Source organism: Cricetulus griseus, chromosome 4, assembly GCF_003668045.3.
Source record: "Cricetulus griseus strain 17A/GY chromosome 4, alternate assembly CriGri-PICRH-1.0, whole genome shotgun sequence".
NCBI classification, from domain to species: Eukaryota; Metazoa; Chordata; class Mammalia; order Rodentia; family Cricetidae; genus Cricetulus; species Cricetulus griseus.
In genome coordinates, this window is record NC_048597.1 from 135,261,790 (window position 1) to 135,281,496 (window position 19,707).

General features: G+C 42.5%; 1 protein-coding gene across 6 annotated transcripts in view; it reads left to right on the forward strand.

Annotated features, from left to right (window-relative positions):
• Nucleotides 1–19,707, forward strand: part of Kiaa0895 (KIAA0895 ortholog) — a 57,776-nt gene that overhangs the window by 20,518 nt on the left and 17,551 nt on the right. The window contains exons 1-3 of one of the 6 annotated variants that reach the window (XM_027411673.2): nt 1,670–1,953; nt 16,135–16,443; nt 16,537–16,832. The exons of 1 other annotated variant lie outside the window; for it this stretch is intronic. In XM_027411673.2, the coding sequence (XP_027267474.1) occupies nt 1,929–1,953; nt 16,135–16,443; nt 16,537–16,832 (630 nt within the window). In that variant the 5' untranslated portion in view covers nt 1,670–1,928. Of the gene's footprint in view, nt 1–1,668; nt 1,954–16,134; nt 16,833–19,707 lie in introns of those variants that run through there. 4 more of the 6 variants (XM_027411672.2, XM_035443542.1, XM_027411674.2 and 1 more) reach the window with 4 other exon arrangements.

Genomic DNA, 19,707 nt, shown 5'->3' on the forward strand with positions numbered 1-19,707 from the left:
TGCAGAAGACCTGGGTTCAGTTCCAGCATCCATGCTGTGTGGCTCACAACCATCCATAAAGCCAGTGTCGGAGAATCTGGTGCCCTCTGTATGGGCACCAGGCATGCATGTGGCACACACATGAAGGAAAACATTCATACCCACAAAATAAAAAAAAATTTAAAGACCACATTAAAAATCTTTAAAAGTTGTTAAGAATAGTTGCAGTTTTAGCCATGTGTAGTGGCACACTGGTACACTCCTGTAATCCCAGCACTTGAGTGACTGAGCAGAGTGTTCAAAGGTCAAGGAGTTCAAAGTTACCCTCAGCTATGTAGTGAGTGCTAGGTCAACCTGGACTAAATGAAGCCTTGTGTCACCACTACCACAATCCCTGCAAAAAAAATGCTGTTTTGAGTTTCTGATTTGAGTTTTATTTTTTAATTGAAATGAACTTAGTTTGGGATTAGGACAGAATTCCTAAATAACCTTAAACATATATTTGCAGTTTTGTACTATATGCTTATGTAAAGTGGTGTTCTCAGCATTGATAATTATAAAAACAAAAATGTCACTGCTGAAAAATGTGCAAGATGCAGGCTGGTGAGACGCTCAGCAGATAAAGGTGCCTACCACCAAGCCTGATAATCCAAGGTGAGCGTCAGAACCTGTGTGGTGGAAGGAGAGAACTGACTCCTGAAAGTTGTACTCTGACCTCCACATACATGTCATTGCACACAAATGCTTACACATACACTAAATGTAAAGCAGTATTGAAGATAGGCTGTCCTGCATTATTATTCAGCTAGAGTAACTCTTTATGTTAAAATGAGCCAGCATATCCATCTCAGTGTGAGAAATTGCTTTCATATTTTAAAAATGGTGAAAATCCCTTTATGTAATACTGATGTATAGATATATGTAGATTAGGTACACGAATCACGTGTTTGTAGCCAGGCTGGCCTCAAACTCACGGAGGAATTGTCATGTGCTGTCACAGCATGTGCTAGCTAGCAGGCCAGGCTTGTGCATACCAGGATCAAAGTCAGGACCATGTGAGCTAGGTGCCTGCGAAGAGCAATGGAGGATGTGGGGTAGGCCCTCTGGAGTTGGAGTTGCAGAGCTGCCATGTGGGTGCTCTTAACCGCCGAGCCATCTCTCCAGCACTTCCTTTTTCAATGAAAAACTGTATTTATTATTTATTCTTTTTGAGACACAGTCTTGTATAGTTCAGGATGGTCTCAAAATTCACTGTGTAGAAAGGATGACCTTGAATCCCTGATCCTCTTTGCCACACCTCCAAAGTATTGGGACTACAGGCGAGTGCCACCACACCTGGCCATTCATTTTTCTAAAAAATCGGTTCAATCTAAAATCGTCTTGTTTCATATCATGTAAATTAGCAGAAAGATCAGGGCACTACATTTGCACTGCTCAGCCAAAACTAAGAATTATCACACCATTTCTATTTTGCGCTGCCATCAGGAAATTAAGGCCCCTTTGAGCCTTACAGACTTTTTCCGAACTGTCAAATTCAAATGCAAGAATGCCTCTGTCCAGACACCTAAACCGCAGCGGACCAGCCCCTCTTTCTCCACCCCTCATCCCCCGCCGCTGGTCCGCGCTGTGCATGCTGGGAGTTGTAGTTCGTCTCTCTCCCCGCGTGTAAGGGTCTCAGTCACAGGAGCGCCTCCAGCGGCCAGCGCGTTTGGTGGCGTGCGGTGCGCTCAGAAGGCATGAGCGTCTCCTAGCAACGGGGGAGCTGCAACGTCACCGTGGCGGGTTCTCAGCGCTGAGGCCAGGTGGAACCGCCAGTGCACCTTACAGCCCCTGCGTCGGACGCCCTCCTCTGCCTGGCGCTGCTGGTCCTGCCCCGGCTGGCCCCGAGCTACCTTCCGGGAGTGTTCGCCGCTGCGGCCCTTGGCCGCGGCCTTGGCCTCGGCGGGACGATGCTGGAGTCTATTCGCGTGACGGGTGAGTGCAGGCAGGGCCCGCCCGGGTGGCGCGGCTGCGGCAGGTGAAGACCACTGGGGTTCGGGATGCGGAGGACCAGGAGGCAACAGTCGCTCGTGTGCGTGCCCGGAGCCCTGCAGAGGGAAGGGTGCGCTGTCCCTTTCCTGTTCTCCGTCACTAGCCACCGGCACGAGCTGTGCAATCTAGAGAGACTGTCTTGAGTACAGTCTGATTTCAGAGCATTTTAGGTGTGTAGTGAGGTGTTAAATTTTCCAGAGTGTTCAGAAAAAAAGTCAACTAAGGAAAACCATCTCAACATTTCAGTGTATGTTGTGTATGCTTTTATTCTTAAACATCTTGAATTGACGTTCTTAATAAAAATGGATGTTTAGATCCAAGGTTGGAAAGTTTACTTGTCTTTTACTTTTAAGTAGCTATATGCGTATTAGCTATATTTAAATCTTTAATAATATTATACAGTTCCTGGGCTATTTCTCCTGCATGAAAACATTTCTTCAAGACAGGTACGAAAACAACAGGTTAAGGAAATAGCTAATTCCCAAACTAGAGTAAAAAATAAGCCTAGAACTTTTAGCTTCAGAGTATTGCAGTACCCAGTTGATCAGTTTTCTGAATTAGCTGTTTTGAGACAGGGACTGGCTATGTTACCTAGACTGCCCTTGAACTCATGATCCTTCTGCTCCAGTCTCCCACAGTGCTGAGATTATGGACATCACTGGCTAAGTTTTTTTCTAAGTTATCGTGCAAAGTAGTAGTTTTCATCAGGGTACTTTAAACTCATGTATATATATTGCAACAGAGTCTTTTAAATTGAATAACTAAATTATTTTTCAGTGAAAATATTTCTGATGTTCATTTTCTATACTATTTTTGTGCAGTCCTGGTAACCTACAGTTTACCCTGTTACGTTGACAGGGAACTTAACAGTTATAAAAGCCAAGATCTTAGAGGCCACTTAAATTGGCATTAAGCTTTTTAAAATTATGATTTGATGTAGATACTACTCTTTCATATTAAAACATAATATCAGAGGCAGAGGCAGGCTGATTTCTATGAGTTTGAAGTCAGCCCGTTCTACATAACAAGTTCCAGACCAGCCAGGAACTTGTATCTCTGTCTCCAAAAACAAACAAACAAATAAAAAATCAAAACAATACAATATCAAAAGTTGCTTTAAAACAGCAATTCTGGCAGAAGGGAGACAAATACCAAGTTTCAATGAGAATGTCATAAGGCTGACGGAGTGCTTGCTTATCATGAACTAGGTTTAAAATAGGAAACATCCCAATAGAAACACATACTTTTGTACACCGAAAAGTTTAATTTAAAAATACCAGTCCCTTTTATTATATAGAACAAGGCTTCTCAACTTCAGCAATATAATACTAGAGAAATTAATTCTTTATTTCGAGTGACTGTTTTCTCACACACAGAGAATTGTGACAACCAAAAATGCCCTGTGGGTGGCAAAATACTCTATGTCATCCAGTTAAAAACATTGCCTTGAAGAAAATAAGTTCAGCCACTCATGTGAGTCACTGGGTTTAGAAACTGCACCAATTAAAATCACTTTCTCCAAACTAAAGTCATGGTGGTGAGAATAGGATTAAAATATTAGTATAGTATATGATTAACATAGTGTATGATTATAATGTTAGAAAGTAGATATTTTGATAGTCTGCAATACAGAGTAAATTGCCCGAGTATGTACAGTCAGTTTGAGGATGGATTCTTTTTAAACAGAAGACCAACTTTTGTTGGATCATTTCTTTCCCCATAATTTAGTGGAGTACAAGCACTGCTCCAACTTGGTCTTGCATATACTGGTGTAGATAATTTGGCAGTGAAACACTAGCCATTAGGAAGACTTTTGTCTCTAGTATTTTTAAACATTCACCTTTGCTACATCATCATCACTATTTTTCAGAAAACTCTCCTGTAGTCTAGGATTTTGCTGAAATATCAATCAGCAGGACAACCCCTGTATGAAAAAAATTGTAGCTGAAAACACACCCTGGACAATCCTGACTTCCCTTGAGTTTCATGGTGTCTCAGGTGCTCATTTCCTTCCATTAACAGAGGAACTCAACTGTGAGAAGAGTACTGATGAAAATATGTCCCCCCCTTTTTTTTTGCTTTGATATAGCAGTAAATTTGTCAGCCTGTGGCATAGGCCTGTAATCCCAGCTGCTAAGGAAGCTGAGGCAAAAAGATGGCAAGTTCAAGGTGTTCCTGGGCAAATTAGTGAGAGCCTATCCTAAAATAAATGTAAAGGAGCTGGGGGCTGGGGCTATGGTTCAGTTGAGAGAAGCTCTTGTTCTGGTACCAAGTACCACGTAAACTGGGCATGGCAGTGCACACTTATGACCCTGACACTCAGGAGGTAGAAGGATCAGTAGTTCAAGCAGGAAAAACATACATACATACATACATACATACATACATACATACATACATACACACACACACACACACACACACACACACACACACACACACACACAGTCATTTTATGTTTCAAAACTGAAGTGCAGTTGTGACAACTTAGTTACGATGTACTATAATCTAAATATGACATCCTAGTGAAACTGCTGTTTAGAGGGTAAGATGACAGGCCCAGTGGAAGTTGTAGAAAAAAAATGTGTCTGCTTGGAAATGGCATCAAATCAGAAAAGGTTTCTTTACCTTTACTTTCTGTGCTTCCCCTCCCTCCATCCTCCTCCCTTCCTTGCTCCTTGGTTTCTTTTCCTCCTCTTTGTTTCTACATAGCACAGAGTGGCCTCTTGCCTCCTGAGTGCTGGGATTACAGTTTGCAACACCATACCAAGCTCACTCTTACAACCTTTTGTTCTTTCTTCTTCTTTTTCCCTTTTAGACACACTGCCTCACTTTGTAGCCCTGACTGGTACAGGACTCAAGCAATCCTGTCTCCATTATCTTGTGAGGAACCACACCTAGCTATTTCATTGTCTTATGCCTTCCTGAGATAATGTTCTTTTCCATCAAGCCTTAGGCAACCCTACGAAATTGTGGATGTATCTGTAACCTCAGGATTTGGAAGATCAGAAGTTCAAGGTTATCTTTAGCTACATAGTGAGTTTAGGCCAGCCTGGGATATGTGAGGCCCTGTCTCAAAAAACAAAACAAAACCCTCAGTATCCTGGCATGGTGGCTTATACCTGCAGTCCCAGTACTTGATATTATATTTCAGTGGTTTTTTTTTTTTTTGATTTCAGTTTTTGTTTTGAGACAAAGTCTCAGTTTGTAGCCCTGGCTGGCCTGGAATTCTCTAGTGGACCAGCTAGCCTCAAAATCAAGAGATCCACCTGCCTTAGCCTCCAGAGTACTGGGATTAAAGTACTTCACCACAATACCTGGTTTCCTTTCAATTTTCACAAGAGTCACACTATGTAGTTCATGCTGGCTTCAAATTGGAGCTCCTCCTGCCTTTGCCTCCCAAGTGCTAGGGTTACTAAGAATGAACCCCCATACTTAACTACTTGAACCACCATACTTAACTACTTAACATGTACTGCATAGCCCAGTTGAGACTACTTCAATGTTACCCTATTAATAACAAACCTCAAGCAGTTGGTTTTTTTTCTCTTTACATTAGTGTGTGTAAGGGGGTTTGGGTGGTGGGATGTGTGTTCTGTAGCATGTATGAACTCAGCATGATTTCCAGGATTTAGTTCTCTTTCTACTTTGTGAGTTGTATCGATCAAACTCAAGTTGACAGATTAGGCAACAAGAACCTTTAGCTACTTGAGCTATCTCATTAACCCTAATAAGAGTCTTTTTTCCTGAGTCTTTATTGGTAATAGAACAACTTAGATAAAAAACAGCATATGAGCAAACTGAAGAGCAGCAGAGCAGGGTGAATTCCTGTGATGAGTGCTCAAGAGGAGTCTGAAGTCATGCTGCACAACGGTGTGAAGGCTCTGGTGGCACCAACTCTCATTGACCATAGGGCTAACAAACTGCAGAATGGGACTTCACCCATACCACAGTTCTTAGAGGAGGGAAGGGGAGTGGGGCGGAGAGCACGAGGGAACAGGATGGTCAAGTTGTGGGAAGGACAGAGAGGGAGAGCAAGGAAAGAGATATCTTAGTAGAGGGAGATATTGTAGGATTATCAAGAAACCTGGTACCAGGGAAATTCCCAAGAATGCCCACAGATGGCCCCAGCTAAGGCTCTAAGCAATAGTAGAAGGGGGGACTGATCAGTCCTTCCCCTTTAATCAGATTGAGTGCTACCTTAATTGTCAAACCTTCATTCAGCAACTGATGGAAGCAGATGCAGAGATCCACAGCTAACCACTGAGCTGAGCTCCCAGAGTCCAGTCAAAGAGAGGGAAGAGGGATGATATGAAGGATGGGGTCAAGACCATGATGGGAAACCCACAGAAACGATTGGCCCGAGATAGTGGGAGCTCACTGACTCAGGACTGCCAGCTGAGGAACCTGCACAGGACAGAACTAAGCCCCCTGATACAGGAGCTAATGAAGAGATATGGCCCCAAAGTTCAGGACAGTTGTGGTACAAGGGACAACTGTGTGCTGCACCTGTGACCTGTTTCTTCATCTTGCAGAGAACAGAAGTGTATGGACACCTGGGTCCCAGTTGCAGGGACTCACTAAAGTTGCCTTGGGCCAAGAAGATAGAGACTTCTTTTGATGCTCAGCACAAAATGGCAGCATAGCCAGGACGATAACGATAGGTTTTCCTTCTTCAGTGTGTCCTCTGAGAGCACATGCTAGCATCACAGCGTACAGGGCTGACTTCTCTAACATATTGGGACACAACCACACAAAAAGACAGGAAAGCAGAAGGGTGACTAGCTGTGCAGAGAAAGGGGGTCAGCAGGAGTGGGAGGGGAACAAGAGTAAATAATGGGGTAAATTTGATCAAAATGCATTGTGTACATGAAAATGTCACAGTGAAAGCAGTATGTGCTAATGAAATAAAATATGGGAAAGAGTAGTCTTCTAGTATGAGACTTACCTTCTGTTGCTTCTACAGTTAGAAATCTGTAAAGCACTGATGATGGTATGGTAGTGAAAGAGAGCATTGACCATAATTGAATGACAGAAACTTTAGCTTCAGGAGAAAAACACTGTCCACAGCTATGCATCTCGTCTCCCGCATCCCCCTTAGTCTCCCTGCTCCTGTCATGTTGCCAGTCAGTCTCTCATCCTTTTCTCCCTGGACACACCTCTTCTCTCATTCTTCATTTCCAAAAGCACTCTGTGAGGACATTTCACTTCATACCAGACTCTCCTAACACCTTGAAGTCATCTCCTTGAAGTAATTACCATCATTGCAGTTTCATATTGGCTGTATTGATGGCCTTCCCCAACGACAAAACTATGAACTCTTTTTCAGTGTAAAACTGCTTACAACTGGTTTTGTTTACCTCTCTGCTTATGAAAGGGGAGACAGAAAGGTAGTCTATGGAGGGAAATACTTGACAAGAAAGAAAGAGAATTGCTTGAATTTTGTTTTCTGTTTTCTTTGTGCAAGGGAGAGGGAGTGTTGTTTTTAAGACAAGTTCTCATTCTAGCCTAGATTGCCTTGGAACTGACTGTAACCTGGGCTGGCCTCCTTTCTCAGCATCCCCTAAGTGCTGGGATTACAAGCATAATCCACACAGACGCCTAGGCTAGTTTTGCTGCTTCTGAACTGAATAGAAATGTAATCATATAGTCCTTTGACCTGGCTTCCCTTACCTCACATTGTCTGATGTGCCTCAACATTGTCACTTGTAACCTCAGTTTTATTTTCACTGCAGAGCACTCCAGTATTCTGATAACTTAATACTGTTGATAGGTATCATTTACATTCAAGTGATGAAATACTTGATAACATTAAAGTGTTTATCTTTGGACATTAATGGAGTTTTTGTTTTGTCCTGTTTTATACTTCTGTTTGCAATTGGACATCCTATTGCAACATTAACCCAAGTTGTCATGTTTTAAAACTGTTAGTGAATCATATGAAATTTTCATCTGGCTGGGAGTGTAGCTAAGTAGCAGAACAGCTATGTAACATATGTAAGACCCTATGTTCGAAACCCAGAACTGCATTCAGAGGCAGATCTCTGAGTTCCAGGCCAGAGCCAGGGTGGCACAGTGAGATATTGAAATGGGGGAGAGGGGTTGGAGAGATAGCTCAGCATAAAGAGTGTTTGCTGCTTTTTAGAAGACCAGAGTTCCAGCACCCCTGTACCCACGACTTTATTAGTTCTATTATTAGTTCTAGCTCCAGGAGATCCGACAATCTCTTCTGGCATTGGAGGGTACCTGTAGGCAAGTGGCATATATCCACTCAAACATATACAGAAAGACATGTTAAAAACAAAACAACAAAATTCTGAGCCAGAAACAGGAAAAAGAGGAGGTAGACCCAGAACAGAAAGACAAAAAGCTCCATTTTGTAGGCCAAAGTTGTTGACTGGTATTTTTCCACCAGGTGTGGCTTTCTCTGGTCTCTCTTCTAGCCAGGACCTTCTAATTCTTCTGAAACCTAACCGTTCCCAGTAGTCAAACATTTGTTTATTGAGCAGTGGCCCTTCTCCCCCATACTTTTAGATAAGGAACAAGAGCCCCTGATGGGTTTAATGATTAGGCTGATATTACAGAAAGTCATTGAAAGAGCTGGGGATGAAGCCAGGAATCCCAGTGTCCTTTTCTCCTGTTCTAGATACATATGAAGCTTTTGTCAACCTGGAAAGTTCAGTGTGTTTACCAGAGTGCTAATGCTGAGAAGTAATTTTAGTACAGTAATACTATTTGTATTTTAAAATTTTCAATTAGCCTAGACTGGCTGTATATACTAATGGGATGTATATATTATATATTGGTGTTATATTTGATCTTCCTCATCCTCTCATCACTCTCCTACTCCCATGACTTTCCTCCTTTCAGCTAGTTCCCCTCCACCTCATTTTTTTTTTTTTTTTTTTTGGCCTATGGAGGGACACTTAGAGGGAGTATGGGTTAAGGGCAATTTGCAGAAAGATAAGTACTTTGCCAGTGACCACAAATGAAAATCTCTTCCTCGTCCAGTAGCCATTGGCTGGCTTGATCTTGTGTAGGTCATGTGCAGGCAGCTGTAGCTGCTCCAAGTTCATGGTGCAGCAGTCCTCCTGTGTCCATAAGATGCTCCTTCATGGCCGTCCTCCCTGTTTTCTGACTCTTACAACCTTTCTTTTCGGTGGTGTCACCTGACCCCGAAGTAAGGGACGGATATAGACCATCCCATTTGGGCTTACCATCCCACAGACACATAGTTGTGAGTCTCTGTGTTAGATGATGTCCACTGCAATAAGAGAGCTGTACTAGTCTGTGGTATAAGGATAAACATTTATTAGGCAGTTTGATGCTATGTCCATTTAGCAAAGTCACAAGGTTCTTCCAAGGTCATTCACCTCCTCAGCCACAGGTTCTTGGCCACTCCAGGATTTTTAATGAAAGGTTTGTGATTGGTTGAAGTGCTCTTGAGGTAGGGGACAACTTGTGACAAACTTTCTGTCCCTTTACCATGTGGGCTCCAGGAACCAAACTCAGATTGACTGGATCGATGGATATGACACATGGGTACCTGCACCCACTGATCATCTCCATGGCCCTTATAATTATTGTTTTTTGAAACAGATTCTTGTTCTTTAGCTCTGACTCACTTTTAACTATGACAATACTTCTGCCTCAGCCTCCCAAGTAATAGGATTAAATGAGTGAGCCACCACAAACAACTCAGGTTCTGTACTATTTAATACAACTGAAATAGGTTTAGTGTGACTGGGAAATAAATTCTACACATCTTAGATGAGTTTCATACAGGACTGCCACATGGCCCACTTTGCTGGATGGTGTGGACTATCCAGCATTTGGCAGGGTTCGCCTCACCATACCTTCTGGAAGACTCTAGAACAGATGGAAGGAGGCCTCCAGTAGATCATTAATAAGTGAACTGAAATGCCAGGACTCCTGGGGAGAGGGGTTCTGTCAGGCACCCTTCTGTTACTTCCTACTCCATGAAGATTGTGGCAGGAGTTTTGTTTTTACAAGAGAATCTTTGTTTTTAATAGAATATCTTTTGTTTATTCTTTGCAATTCCACACGTTAACAATCATATGCACTTAATTATATGCACTTCCAACTTCTCCCTCCTACTCCTCCCAGGCAACCTTGAGAGGAGTGGGGCTAAATAAAGATATTGTGACATAGGCTTAAAAACAAGGGTAGGAAAGGCACTCAGAAAGAATCAAGACACACCCAAGAAAGCATTGGTGTGGCTTTTCAAAGCAGAGTCACTGAAAGTAAGACATAGTCAAGTGTGGGTGTGGACTCCTCAAGGGAGGGGTGAAAGCTTTCGTTTTTTAGTATTTTACCTCCTTCTCAAGTGTGCTACAACATTGTTACATGGTGCCTGGGGAGATGGGGCGTTGAATCCAGGGCTTCATCTTCACCAGGAAAGGTCGACTTCAAGTGCAGGCCCAGAGCTTTTTAAAAAGCACTCCAGAGTATTATAAGGTTTGTTTTTAAACAAGAGTCTCACTATGTGGTTGTGGCTGGCTCACTATGTAGATTAGGCAGGTTGTATTTACAGAGATCTACCTGCCTGTGCTTCTGCTTGGATTAAAGGTGTGTGTCACCACACTCAGCCTCTTAAAACAGGAAAAAAAAACATTAATTTGGAGGTCCCTGGTACTTTATGACTAAATAAAATAAATCAGTGAGATTAGCCCTGGGTCTTAAGAGTACTAGAAAATTTCAGAATGTAATCCCAGCACTGGGAGACTGAGATGGGAGAATGGGAGCCTGGGCTGCATAATGAGTTCCAGGCAAGTCTGGCTTCCACAGAGTGAGACCCTGTCTCAAAAAATAAAATAATAAAAATCAGCACAACATATAGGCAGTAAACTAAAAAAATGGGAATTCTTCAGAGTAATTGTTATCAGTTGGTTTTACTGTGGCGTAACCTACTTGATACCATAAAGATTGAATGGGAAAAAGAATTTGGTTACCTCCCTTTCCATTCCAGGGTGCTATTGATCCTGCCCTGCTTCCCCAGTCTTCCAATTCCCATATTTGTCTTCTCTTTCCCTTTCCTGTCCATTTAATTGTCTTCCATTATGACCTCTTATCTCCTGAATTTGTGTCCATGCAGGGAAATTGACAATTTTCCTGGGCATTTGGAGCACTGCCTGTGTCCTGGTACTCTTCAGCTTATTTTCTTTGCCAGTCCAGTTTTGACTATCCCTAGGCAACACCAAAGTCTGAACCTCCTGAGAAACTGTTACAAACCAGCCTATGATGAAAGTGTTATTTGTCCTTTTACTTTTGGCTGATTGAATCTTTAACATTTTAAATGACTTCTTTGTCTAGTCCATCTACAATACGACTCTGTAAAACCTGCTATATCTAATTTACTTTATGTATATGGGTATTTTGCCTGCATGTATATCTGTGTACCGTGTGCAGGCATGGTGTCCTTGGAGGACAGAAGAGGATATCAGATCTCCCGAGACAGTAGTTACAGACATTTGAAAGCTGCCATGTGGGTGTTGGGAATCAAGTCCAGGTCCTCTGGAAGAGCAACTAGTGAGAGCTCTTAACCACTGAGCCATCCTGTCAGGCCCTCCACCTCTAAACATTTGCATATAGTTACATTTGGCCCCTATAAGTTCATGCTTTTATATTATCCTTTAGACACTAGAATTAAAAATTCACATGCTGTCTAAGAAATTTTATTTTTGTTTTTGTTTGTTTGTTTGAGACAGGGTGTTACATAATCCAGACTAGCCTTAAACTTGCTACATGGCCAGAATGACCTGATCCTCCTGCAGCTTCATCCTCCCCAGTGAGTACTGGGATTATAGGCAGGGAATTTTAGTTAAAGAGTTTTTAGATATCTTACATACTTGGTGTTATTCTAAAATGTTATTCTTTTGCTTAAATTAGAAGTCGAGAGATGGACATGGAGAGAGCACATTAACCAGTTTATTATAGGGCGGGAGAGCAAGAGGGGGAGAGAGAGAAATGGAAGAACAGAGCAGGGCAGAGAGTAAGAGAAGAGAGAGCATAAGAGAAGAGAAGAGCGTAGTCTGGAACATTTTCATTCTTTCGAATGGCTCAAACCACTTTATCATCTTTAAATCTTAAAATACCTGTTCCTGAGATCTGTTTTGCTTTAAGCTGGCAGAATTCTTGAGAGGGATAAAATTTTACCTGAATTAATGATTAAAGAATAACAGATACTTGTGAACTCGAGACCAGCCTGGTCTATAAGAGCTAGTTCCAGGACAGCCTCCAAAGCCACAGAGAAACCCTGTTTCGGAAAAAAAAAAAAAGAAAGAAAAAAAACCAGAATAACAGAGACTTGCCAGCAGGCTGCATGGATAGCCACCCCCAAGGTCCTCCATCCATGGTTGTGGGCTGCAGGACACCTGCCTTCTTGCTGATAGCATGTGGCCTGTGGATTAGGGACTACAGGAAGGCTCACCTACCGTTGGCCTAAGCAACATGGGGAAAGTCGATTTCACATGCAGCAGCTGAGGTGAAGGGCAGGGTTGTTCAGTGGCCAGCATTGCCATTTTTGTGGCTGGAGTTTCTTCAGTGCCTACCAGTTTTCTTGGAGGAAATGGGGTGGGGCCAGCAGCTGGCCTGTCTCTCTGTTATAAAAAGCCTTTTAATAAGACATTTTAATGCCATGTTATCTAGATCTCTGAGCATTTGAGGGCTGTCAGTCTGTTTGGTATCTCAGCAGTCAAAAATTTGCCTTTCGTTAGAGAAAAATCCCCTTTTGTAATAAAAAGCTGTACCTTTGTAAATGGCTTGCAGGATGGACTGGGTGGTGTAAATGTTTTGTTAATTTGAAATAGACCTTTATGACTTTAAATGTTTACCATCATTTAAAGATACATAGCAATTTAGAAATATGAGACTTGGCACAGTTTAAATTAAGTTGCATATAGAGTTAGCTAAGTATACCGTTAAATTTAAATCACATGTACAGAGACAAGCAGACACATCAGGAGATTTAATGAGACAGAGTATCCTGTAAACAAGCCATGCACAACAGGGCCTGGGAAAGAAGAAATCAGAGACAAAAAATAAAAAGCAAAGAAGATCTGGCAGCCGGATTTGCTGGTACAGGCGGCTGGAGTGGGTGGGCGTGCCTACAGCTAGGTCATGTGGTCAAGATGGTGGCCTCTGGGCTAAGCCGCATGGCCAAGATGGCAGCCACCGTAAGCATGTTCCTGACTGCTGGCAGAAGTGACTTTTTTTCTCCACAAGTGAGTCAGAAAGATGGGTGAAACCAACAGGACACCAGAGTCCAAGAAGCACAACATCCAAAAAGACCACAGTAGGTCTGGGAAACAAATGCACCAGTCTATGGACAGTGCTAGGGCACAAAATCCAAAATGAAAAATCATTTACCTGTTTGCTGGCTGCAACCGGAAGGATCCCATAAAATGTATTTCCCATGGGTGAGGCCAAAAATGGCACAGATCACTGTTGGAACTTGTCAGCCTGAGAGCGAGGCCAAGGGCAGAAAGCCCAAAAGGGACTCAGCAATCCGAAATCGAGAAAAGGACCTAGTGGTCCGAAAGAGGCTAGCCGCCAAAGGCTGGAAACCGAAACTCACCACTCCAAGAGCAGGGTGCTGGACCTGACCCGTGGGAAATGTAGGGGTGTCTTACCGGATCGCAGTGAACTGACAAATGAGTGAGTTCCAGAGATCCTTAGTTTGAAAAGCATCGAGTTGAAGTTTACCGAGTTTTGACATCTCAGGCCGCCACAGGCAGGAGGAAAGGCTGGGAAAAACCGAGAGATGGAAAGTGGGTCATCTGTTCGGATTCTTAACCAGTTTATTATAGGGTGGAAGAGCGAGAGGGGGAGAGAGAGAAATGGAAGATACGACTATAACTACATGGTCAAGATTAAGGTGCTTTTCATTGTCCTTAAAAAAAAAAATCTGTCAAATTTTAAAATGTTAATGCTTTCACCCAAGTCACTTCTAACATAAATATGCTGCTAATGTGTCTAATACTTATGTTTCCACAAACTCTAAGGATTCTTGTAAGTTCCAGGGAGCCTAATTGGATCCAGGTCTAAAGAGGTGACAGAGTTCCAACAGCCTGGACTGCAATGAAACAACCAGGTACCCCAGGACATGGCAGCACCCCAGCTTTCTCAGGTCCCCCAAAGATAGTCAGTGCCCCCCCCCCAGGTTAGAGGGAAGCAGCCATGAGAACTCTACGTACCTGCTCTATAACCTGCCACGCCCGGCTCCCACCTTTTATAATAGCAAGAGTTAGGATTGTTAGGACCTACAACAGGCTGACACCGCCCCCTGGTGACGGGTGGGATATGCACAGGGATGAGCTTCGCTGTCACCATGTCACTCCTTTTTTGGCAGGCAACAGCATCTCATGTACCCCAGGCTGTCCTGAAAGTATGTAGCTAAGGATAACCTTGAAATTCTGATCCTCCTGCTTCTACCTTTCAAGTTTGGGAAATACAGGCATGTGTTATCACCACCTTCCCCCCAAATTATTATTATTGTTGTTTTTCTGTGGTGGAGAAATATCAAACATTCTGTCACCAAGCTACATCCCCACTCTCAACCAATTATTAATAATGACTAATCTTACTAAAACTAATTATTAATAGTGACTAATCTTACTAAAACTAATTATTAATAGTGACTAATCTTACTAAATATGCTTGAGCACACATATATCATCAGTTGATGTTTTTTTTCTTTTAGAGAGGATTTCACTGTATAGCCCTGGCTGACCTGGAACTCCTGTAGACTAACTAGGCTGTCTCAAACTCATGCATTTTCACTACCTCTACTCCCCAAGCGCTGGGATCAAAGATTTGCACCACTGAACCTAGCTGATTATCTCTAGAATCTTAAAAATGTGTTTTTCAGATAGAAAAGCATTGTTGTATAGATGGACTGTTCTTTTGGGGCCATTAGCTCACAAAAAATGACATAGAGACTTACTAATTATGAAAGCTTGGCCTTGACTTGTGCTTGTTTCTAACTAGCTATTATAACTTAAATTAATCCATATTTTTTAATCTACATTCTTCCACACGATTGTTACCTCATCTCCATTATTCCCCTCCTGGTTATTCTGTGCCTGGCTGGCAACTCTGCTCTTCTTCCTCCCATTGTCCTCTCTGCTCCGAAAATCCTGCCTAGCCATTGGTTGTTCAGGTCTTTATTAAACCAATCTGAGTGACACATCTTCACAGTGTACAAAAAGATTGTTCCACAACTCTGTTGCGTTTGTAGTTTGGGGTTTTGTTTTTCTTTTGGTGTGTGTGTGTGTTAGGTTTTACTTTTTGTCTCTGTGTAGCCCTGGCTTTCTTGGAACTTGATCAACTGATTTTGAGCTCGGAGATCTGCTTGCCTCTGCCTCCCAAGTACTAGGATTGAAGCCATTTGCCAACAGTCCCAGCTACAGTTTGTTTGTAAAATAAATAAGGTCTTACTATGTAACTCTAGGCTGGTACTCCTGAGTTCTGAGATTATAGGTGTGAAGTGACCCAGCCTGCACTCTACCTTTACTGGTGGTTATCTTTGTATTTAGTTCCAAATGTTAAGATTGTATTAACCTTGAAAGTGTCTTGGATGGTACTTTGATATATTATAAAATATATCCTTGCGCCTGGACACATGGGGAAGGCCCTAGGCCTGGGACCAGGATGATGTGGTAGACTTTGGGGAGCCCCTTTTGAGGGCCTTACCCTGCCTGGGGAGTGGAGGGGGGATGGCTAGGGGCAGGTGGGATGTTGGAGGGGAGGGAGGGGGAGAAGGGATTGACATGTGAAACAAGCTTGTTCCTAATTTGAACTAATAAAAGAATAAAAAAATATATATATCTTTGTGAAGTTCACAGTAGTGAGGTGTTTAGACTATTCTTGTGTTAATTATTTCATGTCTTATTAGACTTTGACCACATGCATAGCTTGAAGCTGAACAATTTAGTATATAATTTATGTGATCATAGTAATATGACCTTTTAATATTTAAAGTAGCTTTTCTAAAGATGTTTGCGAATTATAAACAGAACCTTCAGGATACTTTCCATTTAATAAGCAGTTTGCTTCACCTGGCATCTCTGTTGTTTCTTTGTTTTGGTTTTATTTATATCACAGAAAAGCTTCACTGGCCTGAGCATGAACTTGCTAAGAAGTCTGTTCTAAATGCAGAAGAGCAATTGATCATTGACAGCAAAAGAAGCTTTTCAAGTTTGTCCTCTGGAGTTCTCAAGGACACTTTTACAACTGGAACCAGTAGTTACAATGTTCTACTACAAACCAAGGAGGAGAGAAAGCACCATTCACAAAAGCAGTTTTCCTCTACCTTCTCCAAAAGACGTAGAAAGCCCAGCAAATCTCCTAGTTCCTCTAATATCCTCAAAGATCCTCACAGGATGACAGCCCTGGTGCCCGTGACAAGCACTGGTACTTGGTACTGCCTGGATAGGCAGTCTGCTGTTTTTATCGGTAATTCAGTACCAAGTCCTTTAAAGTTTACCCATGATATCTCTGTTACAGGGAGCAGCCTAGCACTGCCACCTAAACCGAAAAGCAAGGTCAAATGCCGCAGTGTTACCCCTCTTCCAAAGCCAAAGCAGCAGCCTCAGCTGTGTAGAAGCTTTGAGAAGGGAGATGACCTTTCTGGGAAGAAGCTGTGTATACTGACTGCTATAAAGCCAATTAACCTGGAGAAGGAAAAGCTGAGGTTCTTCAAGTCAGACTATACTTACAACCCTCAGTTTGAGTATGCCAATCCTGCTCTGCCAGGTGTGTTAGCCAAATACAGCAACGCCTCTGATCGATTTCTTAAGCAGGTAAAATACCACTTCTATAGTAGTTTATCACTGTTATGTAGATAAAGCAATTACCCACCATTTGTAAGCGAAAGAGACACCTCACTATCCAAAGATGGGTATCTGTGTGGTAAGAAATTTGCAGGTGTTTTTGTTGACCTATATGAGAACTATGCTGCACTAATCAAAATCCACAAAGATTCTACAGTATGTTCTCTGACTAGAAGATACTTGGGTACCAGTTCTGATTCTATGATTTCATTTGAGAGTTAGGAACTTGTGGCTCATTAGCTAGTCCACAGATGGGGGTTAGGTAGACTTCAGGGTTTCTGTCTTATGCCCAGGGGGCATAGGAGATCAAACCCAGGGTCTTGCTAGGCAATTGTTCTACCACCAACATCCTTTCACGATCATATTGGAGACAGGATCTAGTAACCCAGACTAACCTCAGATTTGCAGCATATCTGAAGATAATCTTGAACTACAGATCTTCCTGCTTTCACCTCCCACGCGTATTGGGATTGGGCTGGTGAGGTGGCTCAGCAGATGAAGGTGTCTGCCACCAAGTCTAACAACCTCAGGTCAGTCAGTCCCTAAGACCAGCAAGGTTAGGGAGGGGAGAACTGACTCCTGCAAACTGTTGTCTAACTTCGCATGTGTGTGCGCGCCAACCCCACATACAATATTATTAAAAATAGATAAAAGTTGTAATTCTGGAATTACAGGACTATGCTGTCATACGTAGTTTATAAAGCTTTTCAAAATGCTGAAATGATTTTAAATATGCTATGTATTTTCATTGGTAGAAGAACTCTTTTTCTCTTGCTTTTGCTTTTCAGTGAGCTCTCACCCTTTTGTTTGTTGTTCAGACAAGACTTCACATGGTCTAGCCTGGTCTAGAGTTCCCTGCAGAGGGAAAATGACCTTGACCTTCCTATCCATCTGCCTACTTTATGCAGCCCAGAAAAAGCTTCATCTTAGGAAGAGGTCTGCAGTCTCATGACTGGAGTCTCATGAGGTCATACTCTGGGTGCTTGGGAGGCAGGCTCTCTGTTGTTAGAGGATGGCTATGGTCCTGAACTGAATAATAAACCTGCCAGAGTGAGCCAAGGCAGCACGTAGACCCTGACTGTTCCCATTGGTCTCCCTGTCGTCAGTCAAGGAGTTCTGAGACTCAGCCACCAAGGCATCCAGTGTGGGCAGCAGGGTGGAGTGTGAGCCAGGACTGAGCCTGGTGAGCCCTGCCTAGACAGGCTGGAAACTGGAGTAGCTTCAGCTTTCCTGCTCTTAGATATATTTAAATTTTACAGAAACCTAACTGTGGGTGTGGTGGTTCAGGCTTTTAATCCCAGAGACAGAGACAGGTGGAACTGTGTGAGTTCAAAGCCAGCCTGGTCTACATAGTGAGTTCCAGACAGCCTGAGCTATGTAGAGAGACCAAGAAACCCTGTCTAAAAAAGAGAGAGAGAAGAGAAAAAACAAAGTCTTTAAATTACACCTCTCTCTAGATGACACATTTTTCTATTTAGAAAAATCATAAAGCTTAATGTAATAAGCTTTCTAATAGGCTATTTAGAGATTACTATATCCCATGGAAGTTTTATATACTACATAGGAGAAGTGGTGTCATTTCTTAACCTAATAACTACAGATCTTCCTGCTTTCACCTCCCATGCGTATTGGGATTGGGCTGGTGAGGTGGCTCAGCAGATGAACCTAATATCAGAGTTGGAAGTCTGACAGTGATGAGTAACTGTCGGCTTTGCACATTGATCTTTGGAAGCAGTATTAGCAAGTGCTCTAACAGTCTTACTAGGAAGCTGCTTGAATATGTGCTTGTTCCATTGGAGATGTGAGGGAGAAGTTTGCACTGTTATGCTATTTATAAACACTCTGGTAGCCACCATCACAGTCTCATGCACTCACCTTTGTATATACCAGTCTACCTCCAGCCCTGACCACACAGAACACAGAAGAGGAGATCTAAGGGCCCAGAGGAACAGGCTAGTGGTATTCTCCTCCTGTGTCTGACTTTGGCATATATTGGAGTCTACTCAGTGTCTAAGGTCTGTTTATCCTCTGGGCTCTGCATATGTGGATAGGTAGGATGGTTTTTAAGTATTTGGGCTGTTTCTTTTTATTATAGTATAATCCTAGCCTGCAGTTTATATTATTGAGAACTTGATTATTGGCAAAAGTGTTTCATTGCCCTACTCTCTTCTCTGCTTTCCACATTGTTGTCAGGGGCTTCCTAAGGTTCAGATATAGTCATGTCACTTTCTTTCCTGAAAACATTTTAGACTTTCTTGGAATTCATATTGAAACCAAAAAGCTTTGAAAATATCTTTATCATGTATTTTGTTGGGGTACTCAGATGCCATAGTGTGTGTGTGGAGAAAGAGAACAATTTGTGGAAGTCAGTTTTCTTCTACCAGCTGGGTTGTCTGGCTTGGTGGCAAGTGACCTTCCATGCTGAACACTCTCACCACCCCAAAGTCAGTTCTGTCTCTCAGAGCAACTTGTACAAATACCTGCCCTCACATTTATCCACTGTAACAATTGTCAGGTGGTCTATTTGCCTTTCTCCTTACTAACAGCCATCACAGGATTCAGTACAGTTCCCTGCACGAAGTTCCCAACACCAGGCTTCACTTTTCTTTGACCCCTGTATGTTTTAACAGCAACCATCTGCTCTGCCTGTAATATGTTTCCTTTAATGACCCACATCTACTTGCACTTTTCTATTATTTCACAATCCTTTCTAACTACATTCAGACACTGTTATATGTCATCTCTGTCAGCCTAATGGCAGGAGAGGAACTAAGATTCTGATACATGAAAGTAACAGTGATTGACACAGGAGTTGACATGTTTGAAAGAGAGCTAGACAAATTAA